At 40.3% G+C, this 17,085-nt stretch overlaps 1 protein-coding gene across 1 annotated transcript in view; it reads right to left on the bottom strand.

The window, feature by feature from the left end:
- LOC132865815 (B-cell receptor CD22-like) overlaps positions 1-17,085 on the bottom strand; it is a 78,813-nt gene that overhangs the window by 57,071 nt on the left and 4,657 nt on the right. The window contains exons 5-8 of the mRNA XM_060898316.1: positions 9,096-9,182; positions 8,920-9,006; positions 8,742-8,822; positions 661-676 (exon numbers count right to left, since the gene is read on the bottom strand). Coding sequence (XP_060754299.1) covers positions 661-676; positions 8,742-8,822; positions 8,920-9,006; positions 9,096-9,182 — 271 coding nt within the window. The remainder of the gene's footprint in view (positions 1-660; positions 677-8,741; positions 8,823-8,919; positions 9,007-9,095; positions 9,183-17,085) is intronic.

The following is a 17,085-nucleotide window of genomic DNA, read 5'->3' as shown; positions in this document are numbered from 1 at the left end:
TGCATTTTAACTAGCAGATATTAGCTGAGGGGAGACATGCCTCATGTTTATACTATAAATATAAAACACAATGTACATTTCATTTTAACCTTCATTATTATTATTATTATTATTATTATTATTATTATTATTATTAAACCTCTAGCTCCAGATTTCTGTAAAGTTGCTCTGTGACACTGTCTGTTGTTAAAAGCACGATGCAATTCAAACTGAATTGAACTGAACTGCCTCCCCAAATACAGCGAGCACATGTTCATGATTGTTCTGTATAATTAGCTGTCAGTGGTTCAGTGATTAATGATGCTGTTTTATGGAAGAAAGTCATTTACTGTTCTTTTTAATGTTAAATAAATATTAATCCACTTTGTATGTCATGTATGTGACTGGTATCCCAGTGTTCCGGGATAAAGAGGTTACTGAATAGAGGAGTGAATGAATGACCTCCATGTAGACTGACACTTTCACACACTTCAAAAGTCGTTGCTTGGTTAATTAGTCAGTGAGGAGATGCTGAATATCGTGGGTGCAGTAAACACTTTGTATGACGATCTCAAGTTTGTTGAACTAATATGTCGCTGAAGTTCTACAGTTTTCTCTACAGATTACACCAAACACCAATCCAGGACATTAAAACTGAATTTAAACCACGTAGCTACTTACAGCTCAGACTGAGCCGCTGCACATAAAGAACAATATACTGCCATTTCACTCTAACTCTTTACAAACGTGTTTTAATTATTAATTGTATATATTTGCAACATGGGATTATTAAAAAATGAGTAACTGTTTATATCTTCAGGGTGGGTAAGTACTGTGGAGTCTCTTCTGCACATGTGTGAGGTGGCGTCTGAACACGTGTTTCTTGATGTTTTTTAAAGGCCTTTTTAGGACCGCAATCTGCAACAATATTTTCACATGCAGTAGGACAATAGGACATGTGGACAACAACCCTGATTCTCAACCATGACCTCTAGTCGACCTTCTCTCTTCAAAGTCCCTTGATTACTAATGACGCTCTCCTGTCTACAGTCAGATGTCTCTCTTTAAATAGGAATGCCAAAACACACTTTGCCAGATCTCACTCCAGCAGTGTGTCTGTAGCGAGTCGAAGCCTCCTCAATCTTATCGATCTGATCTGTTAGTGATGTCAAAATGAACCTTTCTAAAGTTTTCCTTCAACTGGATCTATGAAAGGTTCCTGACTGGAAGCTTTTAAACACTGTGCACACTAGTGCCATCTGGTGGTCAGAATGATAAAGTGCACCTGTTACTGTACTGGGTGGCAGTGCCTGCTTCTGTGTGCTTTTGGGTTACAGCTGATACATTTTCATACAGAATAAATGCAACTGGTGACACTAAATAATGTCCTTTGAGCATAAATATAATTTTAAGAATTATCTGACACCTCTAAAATATATTTATAGCAAATATACCAAGTAAGATGCATAACAGTATTTATTAATATTAAACCCAGACCTAGTGCTTCATCTAAGACTTCACATGAAAGACTGGAGAATGAGGTGGGATATGTGTAGCCCTGGTCGAGGGTTATGGTTAGAGATAGATGACTTGCAACCATGTGATTAAAATGTGCTATGTCACGAGTGTCCACCATGATGGTGGATATACAAAGCAACTCGGATGGCAGCTGCTGAAAGTGTGTCTGTAAACAATGCAGAATTTTCTCAGTATTACCACGATTTGAACAGTCGAGCAAAGATAGATATGTGTGGTTTTGACCCATATTATTTAAAAAAGTCAGGCTTTTCTGAAGATAAGACACTTCTACCGACACTCAAGTATGAATACAGGTCATTTCATCCCATGGCCATTTCATCCAAAGCCTTTTTCATACACACGATCAGTTATTTTATGTTTCGGGTAAGTCCAAGCCAAAAAGACCCAAGATATAGATAATTGGTTGCAGCAATATTTTTATTTTAATGGCGGAAGTTACTGATGAAAATATATGTAAATCTAAATTAGTTTTCAAAATTTCAGCTTTCTAGACCCAGAGGTTTTTTATTTATGCCATTTTGAAAAATTACTAAATTAGACTAGAATGTAACCCCTAAATCCTCGCCAGGGTTTTTAAATGCATTTTTCTCAGCTTCTATGCTACACAGAGGTTTGAAATTTGGTAAATTAACTTTGTATATGTTGCTAATCGGGCGGCACGGTGGTGTAGTGGTTAGCGCTGTCGCCTCACAGCGAGAAGGTCCGGGTTCGAGCCCCGTGGCCGGCGAGGGCCTTTCTGTGCGGAGTTTGCATGTTCTCCCCGTGTCCGCGTGGGTTTCCTCCGGGTGCTCCGGTTTCCCCCACAGTCCAAAGACATGCAGGTTAGGTTAACTGGTGACTCTAAATTGACCGTGTGAGTGTGAATGGTTGTCTGTGTCTATGTGTCAGCCCTGTGATGACCTGGCGACTTGTCCAGGGTGTACCCCGCCTTTCGCCCGTAGTCAGCTGGGATGGGCTCCAGCTTGCCTGCGACCCTGTAGAACAGGATAAAGCGGCTAGAGATAATGAGATGAGATGAGATGAGCATTGAATTCTGCAAATGCTAAGCTTATACTGTCGTGCCCTTCTATTTGTGCCTGGTGCAGGGACCAAACACATTTTGGTCGATATTATTAAGGAACTAGCTGTTAGTTCTATTTATAGAGTTCCAGCACCAAAAGTTTGTTACAAGTACGATCTACACTCGAAACGTTAAGTTTGGATCTTTGAACAGGAGCAATGTTAAAGATCACTCAGATCTGAAAACAGAAAGGAAATAGCATCAAATAAAAAGTGATAAATTATATACATGTATTTTAAAACACTGGTGTATACATGATCTATGGAAAATTATAAATACTGATATAGTCTCTGTCAGAAATGCAACTGTCAACAGACAATACACCCAATATTAGTCATGACAAGCATATGAATAGGAGAGTGCTGCATCTGTGAGCTTAAATTACTTTTTCATGGTAAAGCAGATAGTTATTTGCAGAGGTGGACAGTAATGAAGTACGTTTACTTGAGTGCTGTACTTATGTATACTTTGAGTATCTGTACTTTACTTGAGTATTATTATTTTTGGAAACTTATGACTAACTTCACTACATTTGAATGACAAATATTGTACTTTTCACTCCACTACATTTCTCTCAAGGTCCTCGTTACTCATTACCAAGGGCGTAACCATGGTATAAATATTGGGGGGGTCCAAATTTGAGCCCTTCCCAAAATATTTTTAAGTGCATTTCGTGCAATTTTTATATGGGCCTATTGATAAAGATGTGCTTATCTAACATGGGCGTAACGACCATAGGCACTGGGGGGGACATGTCCCCCCCAATATTGGGAAAGTACCAATCTGTCCCCCCCAATATTTGGCGTATTAAATCAATATGAGACAAATAATATGCCATCCTGAACCATGGCTATATAATGAATCCTTGTTATGTCCGATTTACTTTCAATTGAGGAAGCACAGAGAAACAAACAAACAAAAAAAACCTTTGCGACCACCCCCTATGATTGTGCACTTGGGTCAGCCCATGTGGTTCGTTGGTTTGAAAATCCACTCAGTCGGACTGTCAGGTAGGCTGCTGGTGGACACATTCAAATGGCGGTAGCCGCAAAGAAAAGGAAGGACCCATGGGCGTAAAAATGCGTATGGACGCGTCCATACCAATATTCAGCTGAGTTTAAAATGTCCATACAATTTTCACACAACTTTTACTATTTTCACACATTTGAAACATCATGTGCTTCCTTTTGAGTTACTGCAATTTCAGAATCTGGAAGTAATGTAGGTATGGGTGGTAGAAGTGTGAAGAGTTTTGGTAGTTGTAGTGCATTTTGCAAAAATGTTTATTCATTAAGTTGAAAGGGTTAAGTGACAATTGTTTCACATTTTTACATTTTATTGCAGAGGTTACATACATACGCATATACACATGCATATATACATATGCATATACATGCAAACAATGAGCAAGAAAAAAGTAAATATAAGTAAACATTTAGCATTACCTACAAGCATTTATTAGTGTGTGTGTGTGTGTGTGTGTGTGTGTGAGAGAGAGAGACAGACATAGAGAGAGAGAGAGATTGCAAACAGAAACTCCTTGCTGTTACAGGATCATATGACAAAAATGTCATATTATGTCTTCCTTACGTTTTCTTTTATTGCCCGACATCACTGTCTGTGTGCTGTTTTGCTGTAGCAGCGAGCTGGATGCTGATTTTACCGCTTGCTACTGCTTACAGCCAATGACAACAAAAAGCCATAGCAACGTCAAGGCAACGGGAGGTGGGCCAATCAAAAACCATAGCAACGTCAAGGCAACGGGAGGTGGGCCAATCAAAAACCATAGCAACGTCAAGGCAACGGGAGGTGGGCCAATCAAAAACCATAGCAACGTCAAGGCAACGGGAGGTGGGCCAATCAAAGCTTCATAAAGCTTCTTTACCTGCTGTCCCCACCAATAGTCAGCCGTCTTTGAGAGGTCTGTTCACAACTGAAAATCAGCTGGAAGCGATACCGCGTTCGGTGTTTTTATTCAGCGTTTCCCGCATCGCGGCTTCTCCATTCAAAAATGGTATGGACATTTTAAACTCAGCTGAATATTGGTATGGACGCGTCCATACGCATTTTTACGCCCATGGGTCCTTCCTTTTCTTTGCGGCTACCGCCATTTGAATGTGTCCACCAGCAGCCTACCTGACAGTCCGACTGAGTGGATTTTCAAACCAACGAACCACATGGGCTGACCCAAGTGCACAATCATAGGGGGTGGTCGCAAAGGTTTTTTTGTTTGTTTGTTTCTCTGTGCTTCCTCAATTGAAAGTAAATCGGACATAACAAGGATTCATTATATAGCCATGGTTCAGGATGGCATATTATTTGTCTCATATTGATTTAATACGCCAAATATTGGGGGGGACAGATTGGTACTTTCCCAATATTGGGGGAGGGGACATGTCCCCCCCAGTGCCTATGGTCGTTACACCCATGCTCATTACTATGAAGCAGCTTAGAAAGTGGAGTTTTTTTTCTTTTCTAAAACATGATGGTTTTTTCGCAGGTGACACTGACAGTCTATCAGTAATCACTAGGGTCACGTCACATCCATAGACTGGATAAAATCAAGTTCAGTGATTTCTCAGCAGCGTTATTTAACACGATCAGTTGATGGCAGAATGGAAGGAGGCGGTTCTTCTGGAGAATGCACACGCCCATGAACCCATGGTTCAGTTTTCTGAAAAGATTAAAGACTTGTTTTAAATGTTTGCCGAAAACGAACCACATCGCGGCCTACAAAAACTCGCCGTCCAACCTGCGGAAGCATATTGAGGGAGATAAATGTTTTATTCCAAGAGAAAGCTTGCAGTGAAGTTGTCTGTGCTTTTAGAGCTAGCGATAACATTACAATAGCTATGCAGTCTGGTTAGTCAAATGACTTTCTATGGATTTGCCCGCCAAGTTGCCGTAGCCTTGTCCACAGCTAGTTAACTTGGACACTGTTAGTTAGCATGTAAAAACAGAGTTACACTAACATGAATAACGTTAACTTATCTGAAGTCCTTTCAGAAATATGTTTTAGCATAATCTTCCCAAATAAACAGAATGTAGAAATCTTTCTTTTCTAGTAGCGTTAGATACCCAATATGATTTTGAGTTTGAAAAGAGTTCGCTAGCATGTCAGGTGGAGCTTCGCTGACTAGCTAGCTTAACGTTAAACCACCATGATGCCACAGCATGCGTTCATTTTGTGAATTCACATTTCTGTCTTTGGTAACGGCATTAGGTTTTGTAAGCGTTGTGGCAATAATAACGATGCGTTGACAGAAAATGTACTTTTAATACTCAAGCATTTTTAAAAGCAAGTACTTCAGTACTTTAACTTAAGTAAAAAATTGACTGGAGAACTTTCACTTGTATTGGAGTAACATTGGACCAGTGGGATCTGGACTTTTACTTAAGTAATGAAGTTGGGTTCTTTGTCCACCTCTGGTTATTTGTGAACTGTAGAGTACATGTAACAGCAAAAACAACAAATTCGAGAGCATTAAAAATGGATGATTTGGGATTGAAAAAAAGAGAATGATGCACAAATAAGAGGACACTTCACATGTTTGTAGTGACTGAATTAATGAAACTATTTACCGAGTTGCAGACCTGTGCTCCCTGTGCTTCATTTCCATTCAGGGTCTTTTTTTTTTTTTTGATCAAATGTTTTTTATTTTCATACCATAGAAATGTACATTACAAGAAGTTAAAGGAAACATGAATTAAAAATAGAAACAAATTTTAAAAACACACACAATTTCACCCCACCCCACCCCCATGGCGACCCCCACCCATCCCATCCCGGATATCAAAATAAAATACAGATATCAGAAATAAATGTACACATTTGAAAATATGATTCAACAACAAAAGATCAAACTATACATATTTATATTATGGCTGATTGTGCTGCACTTTTCCTTTGACCAGAGAGTATGCTGCATCCCATGCACGAATTGTTTTTTTGCTGGCTCCATGCATCCGTGCAACAGATCTCTCCACCATAACAATGTCAAGAAAAGAGTTTGCCCATTGCTGCCATGGCAAGGTGTGAGGTGGCTGCCATCTCAATGCCAGCATTTTCTTAGCTGCTGTAAGTCCAGCTAATAGTATGCGCCTTTGTTGCAGAGAAAGTTCAAAGGTAGAGTCATCATTGAGCAAGAAATAAAAATAAAAATAAATAACATAGCCTTTTAACATTTTGAATAGTTAAATATGTGTGTTATTATAATCAGTGTTGAAAAGATATAACAAATTAGGTTTAATTTGGGAGTGGTTCAACAAGCAAATGGCACCCATTCGGTGAAATGTCCCTTAGACAATATAACCATGTATTCTAATGATTGGGAGCAGCATTTGCAACATCTGAGGGCTATCCTGTGATCCTTGAGATGGTTGGAAGTCAAAGCAAACCCAAAGAAATGTGCAATTGGGTGGGTGGAAGTATGGAATCTGGGCTTTTACTTGGGTCGTGGGCAGCTGCATCCCCAAATTGATAATACAGCAGTGATTGCAGCCTGCCCAAGACCCAAGACCAAAAAGAGGTGAGACAGTTCCTGGGATTGGATGGATATTGTAGAAGTTTTGTACCTAATTTTTCAGATGTCACCAGCCCACTGACTGACCTGATTAAAAAGGGGGCCCCAAATCCGATCCAGTGATTGGAGCCGTGCTAATGGACTTTTGTCCAGGGGAAAGTGATTTTATACGGGGGCCTGCTGCTGCATTCACCTGACTTTGCTCTCCCTTTTGTTTTACAGATGCATTGGACAGGGTGCTAGGGGTCATTTTGTCCCAAGTGGTGCAGGGGGAGGAGCATCCCATCAACCACAAACTCTCATTGAGAGAGGCCAAGTACAGCAATACAGAGAAGGAGTGTCTGGCTTATCAAGTGGGCGGTCCTCACCCTCCAATACTACCTGCTGGGATGCTCCTTCACCCTCTCGTCCCTCTGTCATGCCCCGCTCCAAGGGATCCACCGGCTCACACACTGGTATCCTATGATTCAAGTTTAAGTTGGTCCATAGGCCGGTAGGCACAGAAAATGATGGCAGATTATCTCTCCTGCCAGGACGGGGGTTAGGGGAGTTGGGAGGAGTCAACTACATGCCGGATAGCTCCTCAGTTTGAGTCAGGCGGTCAGGGCAGGTGACAGTGGGGGCATGATTGAGCATCAACTGTGGGTGGAGAGAAGGAAGGTTGAACCAGCAGGTAACATGTGATGATTCTCACCTGTGTCAGATTATTTGCAATTTATTTATGTTGGTCTTTTATATGTGCTTGCACAGAGAAGCTGCTAACTAGAGAGAAAAAGAGAGGTGAGCAACTGAACACTGTGTGTGTGTGTGTGTGCGCGTGCGCGCACTCAGTGCAGTAAAATAACTGAAAAATGAAAGCAAGCCAAAATGAAATGCACCTTTGAGTTGTCACAAGCCGGCCTTCTGTTTCCTCATTTCCCCTGAACCATGAAAGTGTTACAAACTCATAAAACCTTCAGGATACTGACAGATTATGCATCATATTTGAGTTTATTTAGTAAAATGTGTAAAACGTTCATCGCTCACATTTTTGTGCTTAAAGAATAAACGAAGCAAGAGTACAAAGTGTTACTTTAACAATGTCTACAGTATAAAGATATAAAACTAACGAAAATGGGAGGATACAGAACACATATAGAAAAAGAATTCATAGATGCAACGCCAAACAGATAAAAATCCCTGCACACTCTTGTTAATGCTTAGTTTTGAGGAATTAAGAATCACATGCCATTACATACAATATATTGCTCATAAACATAAAGCTTTCACTCTTCATCTATTTAAAAATTGAGTTCAATATTGATCCACAGCGCAAAAACAGAACTATTCTAGCATATCTCTCTCTCTCTCTCTCTCTCTCTCTCTCTGGTGTTGTTGAGGTTGATGATCTCACTGTTGCTTTCTTGCAGCCTAGAAAAAGAAAATCATGATGAAGGGCTTGAGGTGGATATACTGAACAAACAATGAAAATTATTATTTACTTTCAAAATGGAAGAGCATTAATTGGTGAGAACTCTCGTATTGATTTGTTCATAAAACTGTCTTCTTGTCATAAAAACTTTAATGATTTATAGTTTTCCAAAGCCTGGTGTCATTTCCCGAGATTGTAAGTGAAGTGGTGACCAAATGGAAACACTCACTGGTAGATTGATGTAATCAGGAGAGATGGACTGAGAATCCCGAGCTGCGGGCGTGTCATCAGGAGGACTCGGGTGAACCGTCTGTGTGAGAGAAAGAGAAATAAATCATGTGTTCATCATTCAGAGTGATTATTTCCAGATCTGAATGTCTGAGTGAAGTGTGTCTCTGAAGACTTACTGCAAGTGTGTCGTACGTGTCATTGTAGGACCTGGTCTGAGGATCGAGAGCTGTGTACGTGCCCTCAGTCGGACTGGAGTGAACTTTCTATGTGAAGATATAAAGAATGTTTTGGATGGTTTTAGGAATTCCTCCAGATCTGAATGTCTGAGTGAAGCGTGTCTCTGAAGACTTACTGCAAGTGTGTCGTACGTGTCATTGTAGGACCTGGTCTGAGGATCGAGAGCTGTGTACGTGCCCTCAGTCGGACTGGAGTGAATGTTCTGTGTGAAGATATAAAGAATGTTTTGGGTGGTTTTAGGAATTCCTCCAGATCTGAATGTCTGAGTGAAGATGATGTGCCTCAGATTGCATTCTATGACTTACAACCCCGATTCCAAAAAAGTTGGGACAAAGTACAAATTGTAAATAAAAACGGAATGCAATAATTTACAAATCTCAAAAACTGATCTTGTATTCACAATAGAACATAGACAACATATCAAATGTCGAAAGTGAGACATTTTGAAATTTCATGCCAAATATTGGCTCATTTGAAATTTCATGACAGCAACACATCTCAAAAAAGTTGGGACAGGGGCAATAAGAGGCTGGAAAAGTTAAAGGTAGAAAAAAGGAACAGCTGGAGGACCAAATTGCAACTCATTAGGTCAATTGGCAATAGGTCATTAACATGACTGGGTATAAAAAGAGCATCTTGGAGTGGCAGCGGCTCTCAGAAGTAAAGATGGGAAGAGGATCACCAATCCCCCAAATTCTGCGCCGAAAAATAGTGGAGCAATATCAGAAAGGAGTTCGACAGTGTAAAATTGCAAAGAGTTTGAACATATCATCATCTACAATTCAAAGCAAATTCATCATATTCAAATTCTGCCACTTTCTAGGAACTCCTTGTTCCATGTCTGTAAGGCACTGAAATCTGTTCTGGAGTGTAATGGGCTGTGTATATCTGTAGTTTTCAGCCCGGTGGTATTCATAGACTGTAGGTTTGACGGCATCAGACCGCAGTGGAGTTGAAGTTAATGCCCTTTTGTTTTTGGGTCTAGCACCTTGTCTTTTCCGGCAATCAGTACTCACATTTTGCTTTGTGAAGTCAACCGATTCATGCAAGTTCCCATCATTCAGATGCTGAACATTCCCCGCATTCCCTTTAGCGGTATCGGCTGCTGGACTCCCTTCAATCCTTAATAGACGGGCATTAATCATAGATTCCAGGCTAGAAATTCTTTTTTCAAGCTCAGTCCATTTGTTACTAGAGTTCCTTGGTTTCCCCATTTTGCTATAATCCAGTCTTCTGTGTCAGTTGCTTTGTCTAACTTCTAGGTTATCTTGTTGAATGTAAGTAAAAAGAAAGCAAATAAGAAAAAATAGAGAAATAGTGAAAAAAGCAGAAAAGAGAAGTTCAAGCAGGAGCAAAGCAAAAAGCGTCCTACTCGCTTGAGTAGGAGGAGCAAGAGTGCAATAATTTACAAATCTCAAAAACTGATCTTGTATTCACAATAGAACATAGACAACATATCAAATGTCGAAAGTGAGACATTTTGAAAACCTACTCACAATTTGAAGCAAAATGTGAGTACTGATTGCTGGAAAAGACAAGGTGCTAGACCCAAAAACAAAAGGGCATTAACTTCAACTCCATTGCGGTCTGATGCCGTCAAACCTACAGTCTATGAATACCACCGGGCTGAAAACTACAGATATATACAGCCCATTACACTCCAGAACAGATTTCAGTGCCTTACAGACATGGAACAAGTAGTTCCTAGAAAGTGGCAGAATTTGAATAACAAAAATAAAGCTCGCAGTAGAGGTAGAAAGCAGCCGCCAACACTTGTTAATCCTACAACCCTTGTTGTGGGTGATTTCACTGTGGAAAATATTGGAGGAGAGTCCATGGTTATGTGCTGTTTTCCTTACGCTTCCATCTCAGAGACTACAGACAACATTTCAAAAATGCTGTCAAACTACAAATCAATTAAACGCATTATTGTGCATGTTGGAGCAAATTATGTTTTCAGGGAACAGCTCACTGTGAGGAAATCTTTCAAAGACCTTTTTTCTGCCCTAAACGGACTTGGAATGCCTTTTTTTATCAGTGGTCCATTACCAGGATCTGTGATCGGCAATTACGGGTTTTCCCGACTGCTCAGTCTCAACACCTGGCTTGCAAAGACATGTTTTTCCTCTGGCATTAATTTTATTGACAACTTTAACCTTTTCTGGAAACGCAAAGCCTTTTTCAGCCAAATAGCACAGAACTCAGCTGGACTGGTGCCAAAGTCTTGGCAGACCATTATCAACACTCTGTCCACCATTCCATGCCGACCTTGGGTACACTTTCTGATAAGTGCTCTGTAGCTGCACTGAAAGGAGCTAACAACACTGATACGAACTCTGTTTGGGTACAAACTGAACCTCCCAGGGACATCAACAAAGGCTCAAAAACAGTACGGAAACACACTGTTGAGGTTCAAACTCAAGCAGTGAATCTGCAGGCAGAAAGAAGCGGGACTAACGCTCACTCTGATGGATTCAAGCAAAACTCCTTGTCACCAACAAAGGCAACTAAGCCCCCAGCAACTACAGAGGATCATGCTGACTCATCTGCCCCCAATACAGTTCAGGAAAATGATCAGAGGGTGGATCTATCACCACACACATCCCCGTCACTTTCCAAGGCTAGCAACATGATATCTGAGCTAACGGGTAAGCTGGCAGAACGATCAGAAAGACAATCAGATAAACAAGCATCACCACAACCTCCTGAGACTGGCAATAGGCAATCACCAACAACAGCAGTGGATGTAACCCCAAGCCCCTCTGTATCTCCTTCACCCCCCAGACTGCGTTTTCCTGAGAAAATGGAGAGACTATTGTCTTTAAGCCGAGTGTCTTTGGCAAGCCCAAGAGGACACTCAAATCAAGTACCGTACACAGAGCTGTCTCATGGTCAGGCCTTGTGTACCCCAAAATCTCTAATGATATATCCAGCTGCCACAGCACCCAAGAAACAGAGGGCACCACCTCCCCCTGTGATTACAGATAAGACTCAAGGACCATGTGCACAGCTACAGTTCACCAGCAGCAGTGAAGACCTTCATGTTGGAACGAACTGATATAATCTGGGTCCAGATGGTAGTTTTGAAAATAAGCTGGGACCCACGACGTACTTTTCTATTCCTGTGCTAACAAGGAGAGGTGTTCTTATTCATCCTATCAATGGGGTAAACTCGTCAAATCTCCTTCCAGTTCCAAAACAACCACAGAACGCTTCTGTGGAAACTATCCCCACATTCACTGTAAAACTAGCTCTTCAGAATGTAAGATCACTTAATAAGCCTTTTTTAATTAATGACTTCATCGGTACACACAAACTGGATTTTATGCTTCTTACTGAAACTTGGCTTGAACAATCAAGTAGCTCTATTACTCTTATTGAAGCAATTCCCCCACTCTTTGATTTCATGAGTGTTGGAAGAGCCAATAAACGGGGAGGAGGAATAGCAAATATATACAAGGCATGTTTTCAGTACATGCAGACAACTCTTGGTGATTTTACATCTTTTGAATACCTAAGTGCAATCCTAAAATGTTCTTCTAACATATTAGTGTTGACTATTTACAGACCACCAAGACTTTCTGCACCACTGTTCCTAGAGGAGTTTGGGGAACTGTTGTCAAATATTTGTTTAGAGTTTGACAATCTTATTATTTCTGGGGATTTTAATTTCCATGTTGATAATCCAGATAACACATATGCAAATGAATTTCTTACACTGATTGATGCCTTCAACCTAACACAACATGTACAAGGGCCAACACACTCCCATGGCCACACCCTCGACCTTGTCATCACTAAGGGTCTTAATGTATCTACTAGTGTCATGGACCTGGGTATATCTGATCATTTCTGTGTTTTCTTTGATGTTTCCATTTCCCCTCACTTTCAAAACAAGTCTGTGACTGTAAAAAAGAGGGTAATTACCAATGGCACAGCAGCTCTTTTTGAGCAGGCACTCTCAGAACTCCCATGTCAATCTTCAGATTGTGCAGATGATCTAATGGAAATTTTTAATTCAAGAATGAATCATATTATGGATGCTATTGCTCCTTTAAAAACCAAAAGAGTCATAGACAAAGGAAAAGCACCCTGGAAATTAAATCCAACAGTTAAAATGTTAAAGAGGGAATGTAGAAAGTCTGAAAGAAAATGGCGTAAATTTAAACTCCAGATTCATTATCAAATCTACAAAGGGATGTTATGTAAATACAACTTAGAAATTTCTAAAGCAAGACAGTCTTTTTTTGCTGACATTATTAATAGGAATATCAACAATGCCCGTGTGCTATTTTCTCCAGTTGAAAAGCTAACAAACTCATCAAAACAAATGCCTTCTGAATTTCTCTCAGTTAATACATGCAACGACTTTGCATCTTTTTTCAAAGGAAAGATTGATAAAATACGTATGAATATAGCCACACAGGTGCAAACACTTCAAAATCTGGAACCATTGGATAAAGAGAGAGGGGGTCGTAATACAATGTCAACATTTAGTTTAATTGATGTTGAGACTCTGAGAAAAACAGTACAAAGTCTCAGCTCCTCCACATCTGAACTGGACATTTTACCTACAGTCTTTTTCAAATCTGTTCTTCACCTAATATCAGACGAGGTACTTCAGATTATCAACACCTCCTTACGAACTGGCATGTTTCCCTCATCTCTGAAAAAAGCGGTTGTAAAACCCCTACTGAAAAAGAATAACCTGGATGTCTCAGTACTCAGCAACTACAGGCCCATATCCAATTTGCCATTCGTTGGTAAAATAATTGAAAAAATTGTTTTTAATCAATTAACTGCCTTCCTGACATTAAACGGATGTTTTGATAAGTTTCAGTCTGGTTTTCGTGCCAATCATAGCACTGAAACAGCTCTTACTAAAGTCATGAATGACCTACGTCTTAATTCTGATGCTGGTAAAACATCAGTCTTGGTGCTTTTAGACTTAAGTGCTGCATTTGACACGGTAGATCATTCCATACTGTTACATCGACTGGAGCATTGGGTTGGATTTACTGGTATAGTAATCAACTGGTTAAAATCTTACCTACAACAAAGATTTTTTATGTGGCCATTGGAGGCCACAGTTCATCACCCATGTCCTTGAACTGTGGGGTTCCCCAGGGCTCAATCCTGGGACCATTACTATTCAACCTTTATATGCTCCCACTTGGACAAATTATTAAGAATAACTAAATAAACTTCCATAGCTATGCAGATGACACTCAGCTTTACTTAGCTATGTCACCTAATGACTATGCCCCTCTTGAGTCTCTTCATAGATGCATTGACCAAATTAACAAATGGATGTCTCACAATTTTCTTCAGCTGAACGCAGATAAAACTGAAGCAATTATATTTGGCAAAAAGGAGGAAAGGCTTAGGATTGCCACTGTTCTTGAAACTAAGGGGCTTAAAGCAAAGGGTACTGTCAAAAACCTTGGTGTCCTTATTGACAGTGAACTTAACTTCAACAGTCATATGAAAGTGGTAAAAAAGTCTGCATTCTATCACCTAAAAAACATTTCTAAACTCAGGGGTCTCATGTCAAAACATGATCTAGAAAAACTTATTCATGCTTTCATCTCCAGTAGGGTTGATTACTGCAATAGCCTTTTCACAGGTCTTCCAAAAAAGACCATCAAAGAGCTTCAACTAATCCAAAATGCAGCAGCAAGGGTTCTTACAAGAACAAAAAGGGTAGTCCATATCACTCCAATCCTAAAGTCTCTGCACTGGCTCCCAGTGAGCTATAGAATTGACTTTAAAGCACTACTTCTTCTATTTAAAACATTAAATGGGATGGGACCCAGCTACCTACTGGATATGTTTCAATTATATGCACCAACTAGGTCTCTAAGATCACAAGAGAAAAACTTGCTAGGAATACCAGCTGTCAAAACGAAGTGTGGTGAAGCAGCCTTTAGTTGCTATGCTGCTAAGCTTTGGAACCAACTTCCAGATGATATCAAAATGCTCCTACTGTTGTTAGTTTTAAATCCAGGCTCAAGACAAAGCTGTTTTCAGATGCTTTCACTTGATTAATTTTTACCTAAGTAATTAATTTCCTTTAACATAATTTCTTTTAATTTTGATTTTAATGATTTTACTTTCTTTATTTTAATTTCTTTTTAATCTTGGATTTTAATGATTTTACTTTTACTTTAATTCTTTGTTACTGTGATCCTCGTAGATTTTGTCTGCGGGATGATTTTTTGTGATCCTCGTAGATTTTGTCTGCGGGACGATTTTATTTGGTGATCCTCGTAGATTGTGTCTGCGGGACGATTTTTGGTGATCCTCGTGGAAGAGCCACGGGAAGAGCGTGCTTTATGAGTTAAACCCATAATAATAATTAATCTCGAGGCTGGCGGCACGGTGGTGTAGTGGTTAGCGCTGTCGCCTCACAGCAAGAAGGTCCTGGGTTCGAGCCCCGGGGCCGGCGAGGGCCTTTCTGTGTGGAGTTTGCATGTTCTCCCCATGTCCGCGTGGGTTTCCCCCACAGTCCAAAGACATGCAGGTTAGGTTAACTGGTGACTCTAAATTGACCGTAGGTGTGAATGTGAGTGTGAATGGTTGTCTGTGTCTATGTGTCAGCCCTGTGATGACCTGGCGACTTGTCAAGGGTGTACCCCGCCTTTCGCCCGTAGTCAGCTGGGATAGGCTCCAGCTTGCCTGCGACCCTGTAGAAGGATAAAGCGGCTACAGATAATGAGATGAGATGAATCTCGAGGCTGATTAACTTTATTTCATTTTATTATTTTATTTCTACTATTGTTTAATTCTTATTATTTTTCTTCCCCAATTATTTTATCTCATCTCATCTCATTTCATTATCTCTAGCCGCTTTATCCTTCTACAGGGTCGCAGGCAAGCTGGAGCCTATCCCAGCTGACTACGGGCGAAAGGCGGGGTACACCCTGGACAAGTCGCCAGGTCATCACAGGGCTGACACATAGACACAGACAACCATTCACACTCACATTCACACCTACGCTCAATTTAGAGTCACCAGTTAACCTAACCTGCATGTCTTTGGACTGTGGGGGAAACCGGAGCACCCGGAGGAAACCCACGCGGACACGGGGAGAACATGCAAACTCCACACAGAAAGGCCCTTGCCGGCCCCGGGGCTCGAACCCAGGACCTTCTTGCTGTGAGGCGACAGCGCTAACCACTACACCACCGTGCCGCCCAATTATTTTATGTAATTTTATTTTCTATTGTTTACTGTTCTGCTTTTACTTCTGTAAAGCACATTGAACTGCCACTGTGTATGAAATGTGCTATATAAATAAACTTGCCTTGCCTTACAGTGCATAATATCGTCAAAAGATTCAGAGAATCTGGAAGAATCCCTGTGCGTAAGGGTCGAGGCCGGAAAACCATACTGGGTGCCAGTTAGGGTGCATCAGTTGCACCCTAACTGGCACTTTCTTTCTAACTAACTAACCCTCACTTTCATAAAATCTGATGCATTTTTGTTTGGGTGTTCCTTTTCACCAATAAAGACATCCTGTAAAATTTTTTGACCATATTCAAAAGTCTAATGGTGGCACCATGAGGTTCATTTTTTGCCAAAAAAACGCTTGTTTTATGTTTTCGCGTAAGGTTTGAATCACAATGTTGGACTCCATTTATTGATTTCTTGTGGCCCAGAGATCATGTTAAGAACCTTTGCAAGGGATTGAGAAGCATTAATGTGATTCATAATACATTTGTATTGTTTAAAAGTAGTTGAACAATGATTCAATGAACAGCTAAAACTCAAACTGTGCTTGATAATATATTTAGAATATGTACTAAAAATGTGTATCTAAGATATTTGGTATACTCTATAAGGTGCCATAATGTTTCATGAAAAGTGATCGAAATTTTGTCATAAAAGTCATAAAATAGCAGCTTTTTCCATAACTTTGAGCTCCTGGTGCCACCATTAAACTTTTGAATTTTGTCAAAATATTTCACCCAGTGTGTTTTCTTACCAGAAGGAACATAAAAACAAAAATGCATCATGATCGGAGGAACTTTTCATTTTTAGGGGGAAACTGATGCACCCTAGCGCCCGTGATCTTCAGGCCCTTAGACGGCACTGCATCACA

Source organism: Neoarius graeffei, chromosome 18, assembly GCF_027579695.1.
Source record: "Neoarius graeffei isolate fNeoGra1 chromosome 18, fNeoGra1.pri, whole genome shotgun sequence".
Taxonomy (NCBI): domain Eukaryota; kingdom Metazoa; phylum Chordata; class Actinopteri; order Siluriformes; family Ariidae; genus Neoarius; species Neoarius graeffei.
Note: the sequence above shows the minus strand (reverse complement) of the source record. Positions and strands in the feature narration are given on the sequence as shown.